This window comes from Lutjanus erythropterus, chromosome 9, assembly GCF_056507025.1.
Source record: "Lutjanus erythropterus isolate fLutEry1 chromosome 9, fLutEry1.hap2, whole genome shotgun sequence".
In the NCBI taxonomy this organism is placed as follows: Eukaryota; Metazoa; Chordata; class Actinopteri; order Lutjaniformes; family Lutjanidae; genus Lutjanus; species Lutjanus erythropterus.
The window spans coordinates 20,198,280-20,211,479 of record NC_139325.1 but is presented as its reverse complement, the minus strand read 5'-3'; the positions used below and the strand labels follow the sequence as shown (position 1 = coordinate 20,211,479).

The 13,200-nt window shown below is 37.7% G+C and overlaps 1 protein-coding gene across 1 annotated transcript in view; it reads right to left on the bottom strand.

Moving 5' to 3' along the window:
* Window positions 1-11,620, bottom strand: part of st14 (ST14 transmembrane serine protease matriptase) — a 28,436-nt gene extending 16,816 nt beyond the window's left edge. The window contains exons 1-3 of the mRNA XM_084726444.1: window positions 11,451-11,620; window positions 3,105-3,240; window positions 2,280-2,440 (exon numbers count right to left, since the gene is read on the bottom strand). Coding sequence (XP_084582570.1) covers window positions 2,280-2,440; window positions 3,105-3,240; window positions 11,451-11,477 — 324 coding nt within the window. The 5' untranslated portion in view covers window positions 11,478-11,620. The remainder of the gene's footprint in view (window positions 1-2,279; window positions 2,441-3,104; window positions 3,241-11,450) is intronic.
* Between the last annotated feature and the right edge of the window lie 1,580 nt (window positions 11,621-13,200).

Genomic DNA, 13,200 nt, shown 5'->3' with positions numbered 1-13,200 from the left:
GTTAACATAAAAACGGTCTTCCATGAAAAGCACATAACAATGGTATTCTCAATTAACTTTGTTGCCTTCAGCTGCAGTGAGTTGCGAACTGTATCAGACGAGGCTGCAGTCTTACTTTGTGGTCTTAAATGCAGGTCACAACCATATTTTATGCATGAACAGTGTTATCTAACATTAGAGCAAGTGCTTGTTGTGAAAAGGTAACACCAAAAAAGGGAGAAGAACACGCTGCAGAGGATGTCTGGTTAGCAGGAGATAAAAGCAGAAAATGACATGGTGGGAGAGGAAAATGACTGTTCACAGGACAAAGTGGTCAATTATCATAAAATAAAATATCAAGACCGGTTTCAAAATGGCCATTTCTGAAGTTTAAGTCAGCAACATCAGATATTATATGAACTCATTGCCATTTTACTAAACCCGTCAGGAGGCAGAGAAGAGATAAAATAAAGGGAACTAAGATTTTCCAAAACTCCACAGAAAGCTGTGGGACAACTGGTTAAACATGAGTCCTCTACATCCAAGGTGCTTTAACCTGTTTTTTATTTACTATACTCCACAAGTTCACCTGTCACAATACCAGAATTTTATACTTTGATACAATACTATCATAAACAATGGCACCTAATACCCCTTTCTATACATATATCCTCAGCACACAAATTTAGATGATTTCTTTCTCCTTTTTTTATATTAACAACCTGCACACAATGCTGCTACAGAAAAGGTCACTGAACACTCCCTGATTCTGCTGCAAGCCAAATTTCAGGCAGGACAATAAAGACTGAACTGAACTGAAGTCTTGCATGAGACTTGGGTCACAAATTTGAGGCCTTGCTTGACCAACATTGATAAAAGACTCTACTTAGACTTGGCATTCATTAGGCTGCACAATAATACCGAAATAATATCAAAATTGCAATTGGCCAAGTGCAATATCCACATCACAGCAGCTGCAATTTATTTGAGAAAAGTTCTAATAAAAATACTGTTAAAACAGTATTATAATTTAGTACTGCAGTGTTGCAATCTTGTTCTCTAGATGTTACAGACTCCAACAAATGTCACATCATAATGGTGTTTTTTTTTCAGTAAAAACGAAAATTGTAATGGAAAAATTATAATTTCCACTAATCATGAATCATATCACCATCAAAATATCTGTCCAAATAATGTCAATTTTTTTACCGTATCATGCAGCCTTATTCATGATTTGAGACTTGACTCAAAAGGACTTGACTTTTTATTTAACATTTGCATTCTTCTCGATGTTGAGAAGTTACGTTGTTTTTGAAAAACGACTGAGTGATTTCTAGTGCAATCTGTGCAAACTCATAGGATGAGGCAGATCAGCAGAGGCCAATAAATGAGGCAACTATAATGAAGGGCGCTTGTCCATAAATTGTAAAGTCTGGATTCATGGATTATGTTTTCAATGACAGCAAGGTCTGCAGCTCATAATTAGTGACATGAGCACCTTTACATCCAGCTTCATCATCATTACAAAACCCATAAAAATCATCAGAATTTAGTAAGACACGACTCGTGACTTACTTAACCTGAACAATAACTTGATTCTCACCATGGTCTCTTGGGATTTTCTTGAGAGTTGACGGTTATCTTATAGTCAGCCTTATAGCTTCCACACCTTTCTAGTATCAAATGTAGAATTAATGGAGATTGCATTGTTTGGAAGGCCTGGCATCTAAAAGGTATTTTGGCAGCAATACCTTTGACAACCTTGGTAAACAGTAACCTAGATCTGACCCTCTTCCTTAAAGAGGTCCTTTTTGTTGTATGCAAGTGCAAACCGGGTACATCATAACGCTTAGCCTCCCAATCATCTAGTCATCTAATATTCCAGTCGACCACTTCCATTCTAATCCATACCTAACACCCTCACTTCTGCAGCTTTTCACTGAGAAAGTGTATGCTCAATTGGGTGTTAGCGAGGCTTTTCTTGCTATCAACATGCTGCTAAGTGGTGCTACAAACATCTCCACTGCCTCCAATAATAGGAGATGCTGTTGAGGGATTTACTAAGGGAATGTACAGCGTTTTATTCCACCCACGCAAATGTGCCTTCAGCACTTTCCGTGCATTTGAAGGGGCATTTTTAAAAAAGCATTTCCACGATGCCAAACAACATCCATAACTAATCCTAAGTGAAAGAGGGGAATGAGTGTAACACTCTGCTCAAAATAGCTCACAATTAACAATGTAGATGATAGAAAAGGAACAAAAATAGGTTAGTCATTTTCTTTGGATGTCAAACTCACAGTTGCCTCCAGGTTGCTCGCCAAATTCTTGAATTCCTTGCTGTTGGTATCCTCCAGCTTCTGGTCATACTGTACGCCAACCAGCTTCATGTGCCCACTGAAGACCTGCGCTGATGGGTTGAGCTGCTTACTAATGGTGGCTTTTGAATCTGCATCTTTAACTTGGAGGAGAGACACAGATGAGAGGTAAGTGTTTGATCAACAAAATGCTATAAGATAGCTGCCTTTGATGAAAGAGGAGACTTGGGGTTTTGAACAGGCCTTGAAGCACTATTTTAAAGTTGTACAGTGTGATCTCATCCCAAGAAGACAGTTTGGCTCTCAGAGCAATTAAAACAGCCAGTTGAATCAAGAGGCTGTTTATCAAGACTTCAGAGGCCTTTTTATCAGACGTATGTGTAAATGACAAGGAAGCTGTGCCATGGACTCTGTGACATTTTTCTCCTTTGCATTATTAAACGAGAAAGTCAGAGCTGTCAAACAGGCTAACACTAATGGGAAATTACAAAGTCCAAACAAGCCACTCTTACACTCTTATATCAAAGAGTCGTGCCTTAACAGCAAGTGGAAATGATCCACTTTACACTTTCTGATGTTATGCCTGTCTTGGCAGTAACTGATGTTGGGAACGTAAGTAGTCACAACTTCTCATTTAATTTTATCAAGAATAACATTGATTTATGTACAGAAATGTCCAGAGACTGTCCAATGTCTCATGATGTTCTTTCCCTTTAATTTACTCAAACATATAAAAGCAGCATAGTGCCATACTTCATGTCTCCACCCTGGGTGATGGAGCAGAGGAAAGCTTTCAACTATACTCACAGACAAACAGCCAAATGAGGAATGCTGCAACAGCCGCGAGGATGAGAAGCGCCACAAGAACCCCGATCACGATGCCAGTCTTGCGCTTTGATGAGGTCTTCTTTTTGCTGGTTAAGAAGTTGATCTGCTCATGGTGCTGATACAGAAAAAAAAAAGAGTATAACATAGTCAGCAAACATGTACCATGTTCTGGTTGCACATAGCATTTAGTCTGATTACACTGTGAATTCCTGCAGTGTGTATTGCATCAAGATGTATATCATTTATATTAGCAAACATCTTAAAAAAGATCCCCAAATTATCCTACAAGGATTAGGTCATTAAAGCTGGGTTAGGCAGTTTATTTTTTTTGGCACAATTGGGCAAAAGTTCCAGAAAAACCTTTAAGCATAATGTGATTCAAGAGGTCCAAAAATTTGTTCTACTCCTCCTCTTTGATCTGTTTTCTAGCCTGTGACAGAGACTTTAGCTAATCACAGGCCAATTACTAGTACTTAGTCCATTAGCTCAATGCTAACATATTGGGAAATACTTTAATGAAAACTATCATGAACTCAAAATTCCCAATGAGTTTAAAAATGAAGCCACCACCAGGTGGACCTGCATGCACAGAGAGGGCATAGTTTTATTTTCTGTTTTATTTATTATTCTTATTGCACTAGCCTGATGAGTGGCAACAGCTGAATATATCAGCTCATTTCAAAAACAGTTTTATTTACTTATCATGTGCAGTAATGATGCTCCTGAAATAAAACTCAGAAAGGCTGACGTGACGTGCACTGTTTTTGGAAATCTGAATCATGAGATACTGTCTCTGGTGTATGATAGAACTTTTCCCCCTGATCCAGTGTTCAAAAAGCAAACAAAAATCACAATAAATCATAATAACAAATCGCAATAATTAAGAATCCCAATACATATTGAATTGTCACCTAAGTATTGTGATAGTATTGAATCAGGACATATAAGTCCTGTAAGACGATTGATGAGTCTCAATTTCTGACAGAACAAATCACATTTTCTCCTCAGTCCATGCAGAATGGCACAATACACATGATGGATATTTGGGAATCTCCAAAAGATTTGTTTGATTTAGATTAAAGCCTCAGTAGCCTACATTGGGTGCTCAGTCTACCGAGTGAGCTACGGGGGCCCCCCACAAATGGGATTTTCAAACTGTAATTAGAGAACCACGCTGTAAATACACCAATTCCATAAAAGAAATAATTAATGCCTCACTCTCCCTCACACTGAGTATGTGATGAATGTCTACACTTGTTAAAATTTTAGTAGGAAAACATCTTCGACATGTTACCATTAACAAGCTCAGTGTAATCATGGAAGACAGGCAGGGGAAGTTCGTATGCCAGGAACAAACTATATGTACAATGATGTAAAGCTAGAATATTTTTACTTCTCAATATCTGAGAAAAAATAAACTGCTGACCTTTGACACGATAACGAACAAAAATGTGACATGAAACACCTTAAACTTCTTTGCCAGAGTGACAAGTTTTAACAGGCGGCACACACACCGTATGTGTGCAAAACTGGTCAAACCTGTTCAGTAAATGTGACAGAGCTCCCACACTCATACCTTCATGTACACATACATGCGTTCATTAATTGCATAATAACTGAGGGATACTTCGTAGAGAGCATGTGCACAGTGCTTTAGGCTGTGTGAATATCTGTCGAAACTGTGTGTGTGTCTGTTGTTGAGCTTTCTCAAGTGGGCGGACTGAGAGAAAGGTTTCAGGCCAGTTAGTAATCAACACACAATGAATTCAGTGCCTGTAGCCCATGAGTGAAGAAGCCCGAGTGCCATTAGGGATGGAGAATCACTTTGGTATTAAATCAATTTGTCAGATGTGCTGCCCCTTAAGATGGGGGCTCAATTACATGAGTCTAGATGATAACTCATGGCAATTAAGGCCTATTCTTACCCGGCCTGGGCTTCCACACATGCTTTCTAATTGGAATCTCTAACAGCAATCATGGGCCAGAATGAGGGGAATCATTAGAGATGGGGTCAGCAAGTGCTCCAGGGTCTTCGTCACCCTGATCACAGCCTAATAAAACCATTACATGCTCTTCATCATAACCCATTCTTCACTCCTAGAGAGAAATACTATCCAATCTTTGAACTATGTGTCGTGTTTTTTTTTCAAATACCAGCTCAGCAGGGTAGGCCATTATTAGACGGTCTGTCTTCTGACACTGAAAACGCCAGAACATGCTGATGGAAACTAAAAAAACGTTGTTTGACAAGAGAACAATCTGGGCCGCAGATGAGGCAGCAAGTTATCTGTTCAAAATTGCTGGTAAACTTAAGGAGTGGGGGATGATTCTGCAGTCGGTTGCTACAGATAAATTTCTAAGTAGTCTGACCAGTTTAACAAGTGGGAAAAAAGTTAACACTGGTGTTAGGTGTGGTTTAAAAAAAAAAAAAAAAAGCAGGTCACCCTCAGGCAGAGCTGCTACTTTGTTATTTAAACACTGGTCCTTATTTAAAATGATTTATTAATATCAATTAAGATCTCTAGAAGTGTATAAAGCAGAGATTGAATGTATTTTTATGTACTGTATTAAAGCTGAGGTAGGCAGTTCATTTTTGGCATCACTGGGCAAAAGTTTCACAATAACCTTTTAAGCATAATATAGTTCAAGTGGTATTAGAGAAAGCTTCTTCTTCTCCTCTCTTGTCTCTGTTTTTAGGCCTTAGAAAATCTAGACCATGACAGGAGGCTGTTCCAGTCTGTATTTGTGGTTCTGCTGCCATTCCATTGTGCTGCACCTGCTCAAGTTGTTTTTCAACATATTTTGAGCATTTTCTGGGCGCTATATGAAGCAGTTTCACAGTGACATACAGCACAAATTACCAGAGGCCAAACAGTCGGCTCCGGGTTAGATCTTAAGACTAGATCAGAATTTGGCAAAAGTAGGCTTTAAATGAGTCAATTCAGATTCAAATTAAGCAGAGCCCTGTTGCATAATCAAAAACTAATCTGTTCAGTAAATCCAAGCTTACATTATTTGCTGGTTAGCTAAACAGCACTAGTCTAGTCTAGTTAGCCTACGCATGATGGCCTAGCAGAGAAGCTGTAATTTCACCTCCTTTCAGAAAAACTTGACTGGGAATTAATATGGCCAAAGATTTAAAAGGAAAGCAGAAAGGAAAGGAAAAAGAGAAGCCAGGCAGAAACTGACAGTTTTAACAGATCAACTGGAGTGAAAGAAAGAAGAAATGCATCATAATACTCAGTTGGGTTGAGTCTGTTTCCGAACTTTATTTGGCAAACCTCATTATTTTGCTCAATCAATCTCACAAAGGCAGCTGTTTTAAAAGTTAAACCTCCTCAAGGGTAAGTTTAAAGTTAATACTGGATCACATTTTAAAACTGGAGTTTTATTTGACTGCAATAAAATCAAATTTAATCTAGGTTTAGAGTAAACTGGGGTTTAAAGAGGTTAATCTTTCTTTTTCACATAGTTTAAAAGTTCAATATGACATAATTTAAAAACATGATTTAATCAGGTTCAAAAATTAATCCTTGTTAGTGTAATCCAGCCTAAGAGTACCCCAAACATTTAGCACTGCGCCCCATAATGCTGTCAGGCTCACAATGGACACCTTAAAAGAAATGATCAAAAGTCATGCAGCCAAACCTGAGAAATCATTTATCATTTTTTCATAATTTATTCCAGGCACTCTTCTTCCTTTTCAAAACCTGTTACCTACACTACCCACAATGCAACTCAACAGCTGACAATTTAGTTGAAGATGTGGATGTTATGCAAGGTGTGGCTAATGTAGCCTGGAGTCACTGGCCTCAAGCAGAGATGGGGAGCAGGCTACAGAGGTCTGGTAAATTCACTTCTTTCCAACTCCACACCCAAGAGTTTTATCATTTCCAACTTGTAGCCTTCAGCCCCAACTGATGTTGCCTCAAGCGACATCACTTGAGGCAATTTATCAGATTTCTTGCATCTCCCTCTGAAGCCACAGAAGGCTTTGTATAACTTTTTGCACATATGCCAAAATACTCCCCAAGACCTGTTAACAGACTTTGATGTGTAAAATCGGCGGAGTTCTCCTTTAAAAAGCCCTCATATGCCTTCTAAACACTCACCAGCACTGATCTGTTCTGTCCAAACAAACCAGCCCAGAGACTGCAACCAAGTGAGCCAATCAAATACGACAGCCAATCAATGCATTTAGGCTTCAGTGGTCTTGTATTTACCTTTCGTGAACAAACACCTACACACATCTCCTACCTGACAGCAGCCCTGAGCAGACATTTAGCAGTTAGTCTCGACTGCAGCGTGTGTGAGGAGGAGTGGTGCTACAGCCTTGTGGCAAACTACCACCTCGCTGAAAAGCCCAGATAAAGGGCAAACACAGGCTGAGGGAAAGTAAATATAACTGCACATCGTTAGACATTATGAAAGATTGAACTTGTCCCCAGTTTTGTCAGCTGTTGATTAGAATGCATCATTCAGTGGAGTCAATAATCAGAGACGTGACATTAACACCACATTCACTTCACTTCAATGGCTCAGTTTTCAACATGGCTGCCCTCGAAATGTGGTTTGAAATGCAGGAGAAAAGCCGCACGGCCTTGGTTGAAGAATTATTTACTCACTCCACTGAGTCACCACATAAACAGAGAACAGACTACATTAATCATAGTACAGTATTCCCATTTGATCCAAGCTCTATGACTGATCTCATTGTCTGTGAGTAATCAAACATTAACAAAGGAAGAAATGCTCATTTACCAACAGTTTCTCTCCTGCCACTTATGCAATCTCTCAAAGCTTTCAGAGTCAAGAGGCAGAGGGGTGGCATGACAACCTTGGCACCTTAAGTAGATTTGGAAAGTGGTTTGATAGCTGTTTACTTACAGTTACATTTAAATGTTTAAGGTTTTGCCTGTTTTTTTCATTGTAAATTGAAAAAAAAAGAACTGAAAGAAATTCCACTTTTGTAGCATTTTAAATAGAGGGAGAAACCATTAAAGTGATAAACTGTAAGGAATTAAGCAGGATGGAGCATCAAGAACCAATTCTACATAAGAATCACTTCCAAAGGAATCACTAAGAAATCTTACGTTTTGATTTTGTTTACTGATTCCTAAACAACTTTCACTACTTTCCTAATGTGTTTGTCTTATTAACTCGTGAGTCTAGCATTATTCTCAGTTTACTTACTCAGCCTTTGCCAAGCTACTTGACAAGTAGGTGAAATGTACAAAATCTATTATAACAATCACCTCAGTTTAGCAAACACAATACTACAAAACACTTTGCAAAGATGGGATTCTCTCTATTGTCACAGTAAAGTAAAAAGAAGTAAAAATCAACAATTATTAAGAACTGAAATGAGTAAGAAGAATCAGAATCTAAATCTAAGCGATACCACACTCCAGATTTACGTGACAATGAGACTGGGAATCTGGAAGTGAAGTTATTGTGTGCTTACTGTGCAGCTGCAAATGAATCTGAAGGACAGATTTCATACATACACCTCTTCATCCGTCTTACAGAAGTGATATTTATGTGTTATATGATATATATGACCTAAAGCACTAAGCCCTACTTATCCACCATCACAAAGCTGAACAAATACAAAATGTATTCATGTACCTGCACTCATATATAATTTTTGCGACCTACAACTTTTTTTTTCTTTTTTTCTTTTTTTTACACAAAATGTTACAGAAGACACTTTTACTGGATGTTAACTAATGCCAACGTGCAGCTCACTGTTTCTTTGGGAAGTCTCACAAACTTTTCAAAAAACTAACACGCTTGCCAATTCAGTTGTGTCAAATTCCTTTAAAGTGTGGGCCTCCCCGCATCCTATCTCTGAGCTGGGAGATGGATGATGAACACTTTGATAACAAGCTGCTGTTTTTTTTTCAAAGTCCTTGTTAATGTCACATTATATCAAGAAAGAAAAACAGTTTGTTTTGCCTGAATCCTGTTACTGTTTGCTCACTGTCTTAGCTCAGTACACATTCTGCTACACTGCAGGGTGTATTTCCCCAAGGCTAAGGCTGTTTTCATGAAGCTGTCAAATAAAGGTGGTAGAGAGCTGGTGAATTTCAGCAGCACTGACCAAAGCCATGTAACCATTAATGAGTCCCTTTGCAGAGTGAAGTTCACCTTTGGCTGCATGACACTATTTTCTGCCTACATCCTCTACTGGTATTTCATTCATCTCAAACAAGACTGAATTATGTAGTAACAAGAACTGTATTATGGGTATTTACATAATGTATGCAATATGCTGCAGGAGATTTTGACCCACAGGTTAGGCAAAATAAGCTTTCGGTAGCTTTAGCGTCCTATTATCACTTAAAACACATGCCTGCTTAAATATTATACAACAAAAAGAAATGGTTATTGTGATTTTCAAACAGTTAACAGGCTGTCCTGGTCGATCTAATATAATTGAAAATCACAGTGACAGCTTACTCATGGTCTTTATTGCCCAAAAAAACAACTATATACCATTGTATTTGTTATTCAGTCAATAATAATTCAATGTGTTCCACCAAGAAATATACCTGCAGTTATTGTTGATACACAACAACTACAGCCAGCGGGAAATAAATGAGTCACCGCTGTAGAGCTTCAACAGTTTCAGTGTGACTCAGCCACAGTTCCTCAGGTTGAGAAACTTAAAGTTAATATTTTGGAATTATCTACAGTAAATGTCATTCTGCCAAATTTATAATGAACCAAATACCATCCATACAGCTGATGAAAATAAAACCAATATCAATACAGACACAGTATGTCTAGCTGATGTTTTCTACGCCTCTATCCTTCCTTCTGCACGGGGGAACAGAGATCAACGCAACAATAACTTGATCCATATCACAGTCTATGAGATAATGTGTGGTAGGTTATGAAAATAGTTAACAAATTGAAGTTTTTTTTCTCTATAGATGAACAAACCAAACTAAAAAGGAACAATTATTTTTTAAAAAGGTAAACATCAATGTGAAATTAGCAAATAGCATCAAAGTCTCTTGATGCCTCCCCACCATTTCATCTGACTTCACAGAACTGCCTTTGTGACTGAAGAAATAATAACTTTGTTTTGTAAAGAATACATCATGTAAGAGAGATGAAGCATAGCTTGGAAATGAGCAGTGGGGGGAAAAAAAACATTCTGCAGAGTTAAATAATTTAATTTCCCACATTTCCAACAGTTATTTCATGTTTAATTTAGCACAGTGCTGGGCAATGTATTAATATTTTGATATGACACTAGATATCATCTTAGATTTTGGATAGTGTTATATTGTGATAAGGCATAAATGTTTATTTTATTGCTCTTTAATTTCTTGTTTATTATTTAATATTTTCCCCTCTATCGCTCTCTTTGTGAAGCACTGTGTAACTTTACTTTGATAATTGCTCTGTAAATGAAGTTTGTTATGATTATTATTGTCTTTTCCTGGTTTTACAAGCTGCATTTAAGTGCAATTTTCTGAACTTACCAGACTGTTTTACCTGTTCTACTACTTGCCTTTCTCATTATATCCACATTAGTGAGGATTATTTATTAGAATCTCATTGTGTTAATATTTCGTGAAAGCACCAATGGTCATTCCTACACTGCTGTCGCAACATTAATAAATATTGGTTTGCTATTGAGGTATCTGTGCAAAAATATTGCGATATTTGATTTTGTCTTGGGCTGTAACCAGCAATTATTTTCATTAGTGTTTAATCTGTTGATTATTTACTTAATTAACTGATTAGTTATTTGGTGCATAAAACTAATAAACCAGTAAATTAAGAAGAAGAAGAAAATAAAAGACTCAAACTGATTAATCTATTGTCAGAGTAGTTGCTGATTAATTTAATAATTGATAACTGATCCATTAATTACTGTACTCTGTTGCTTACTGAAGGCAGTGCAGATGTTAACAAACACTGTCTGTACAGTAGGACAGCACAGACATGAAAACACCACAGACGACTCAATTTAACACTAATCAAGTGGCCCTTCTTTAATATTTCATTCAAACGTCCACAATAGTGTAAAAACTCCATCCTAGTATCAGTATTTGTCTTCTGAGGAGGGGGAAAGGCTCTGAAACCTGTCAGTGGTCAAACGTATGAGGGTTTGAAGTGTGTGTTACTGTAGGCCTCATCGTGTAAACATTCACACAGCTCCCACATTAAACACGTTAGCAACAGCTCTGAGCCCAAACCAAAGAAACATTAGGGGAACTATATGTTTCACTGTGTGAGAAATAACACACAACACACATTGTCAATTATACAAAATAATATAAGGAAGTGAAGTTTGACCAAACTTACGTCGTAGTTGTATCTGGCGGTTTGCATCTTTCAAAACGACCCAGCTGAAGTCCAAAGGACAAATCCTTTGTTCCTCCTCCCAGAAATGTTGCAGAGTTATGAATCCTGATTTTTATAATCTGTAAAAAAAACAGCAATTAAAAGTATATAAGCAGGCGTTTAAATTCAATCCAAATATCAGCTGCTGTTTCTGTGTCGTCGTGGTTTGGAAACACCTGAATCGACCTCTTCCTCACACACCTTTGAAACAAGCCACGCCCCAAATACCTGCAGGCTGCAGCTGCACTGGAGACTTCAGTGGCCAGAACGCTTCATGTTTATCGTCACGCTGTGCTAAAGTTAACAGTCAGACCGCACAAATAATCACCCGCTGGCTCTGACATGTAACGGGTGCAGGTAAACGTTTTCTTCAACCACCTGCTGCTCCTCAGCTTGGGTGACTTGCTGGAGAGGAAGTTGTTTTCTTTATTTTCATAGCATGTGTTCCCCCTGCTGACCGTTTGTGGATGTTGCTGCCAAGAGCCATGGACAAAAAACTTGATATTCATATCACATAATAGCTTGAAAGGGGAGCATTTAACTAAGATAAATGGGAAAAATGCTAAGTGCAAATCCACAAAATCTTTTATTGACTTCACTGGTTTAGAAAATATACAAGTATAAACTTGAAATGCAAATACGTCCATACTGCAGGAGACATATGCAGTATAATCAGCATTAGTTTTTTTACTCCATAAAACAATGGAGCCAATTTCCTGAAGCTTTAAAGTACATTCACAGTGGTGCTTTACACTATTTTGGTATTTCATACTGAGTTTGCATTTATTTTTTGACTGAATTGTGCTTATTTGTTGAGAGAAGGTTACACAGTTGTGTATTCATTGTATCTAAAGCAGGAAAACAACACCCTTTAACATAATGCATCCAATACAACTATGAAATACAACCTCCAAAAACTGGACAACACATTTTATTTCATATTTCATAAAGGTAATTTAATAAAAGTTTTGTTTCATTGGATGGCAGAAGAACATAAGTTGCTATTTTTCATTCACTTTAAGTGCCATTTTGATGTATGGGAACTATCTACTTGAAAGTCTTCATCACAGGTTTTGGCGTCTGTGTGGACATGAGTTATGAGCAGTTCAACCAACAAACTTTCTCAGGTTGTTTTATTGTCTCATTCAGGTTTGAAGTATCCAGAAAAGAACAAGATAACAACAAAAATGAGCGAAAAGTCCAAAGAAAGAAATGAAGACTCATATGTTGAGGCTGCAGGGTCTGTGCAATAGCTTTATGGTGTTCTTATGACTTTTTGTGACTGATCGTGTCATATGTGTAATGTGCAATAAGTATAAATTGTGGTTGCAGAGTTTGTTTTTGTTTTGACTGTTACTATCAAGGCAGCTATATGTGTCCAACATCTGAGTCCAAGACAAATTTCCCTATGGGGACAATAAAATAAAGTGCATCACATAGTAATGTGTCATATCTTATTGTATCTGAAACTAAGATACAACAGCCCTGCAGTAAGTTCTACCCCCTTGAAGTTAATAATGTTCACTTCATGTTTTTTTCTTTCAAAATTTTCACATTCATCTAAAAAAAAAAAAAGGGAAACGTTCTATATGCTCACCTCAGACCTGAGTTTAACACGTGTTTTAGTAAGAATGACTGTTACATCACATCTAGTCTGGATGCTGCTCAGTGTTGAAACAGCATGATGTGAAAATCATACGCTTCTGGTACT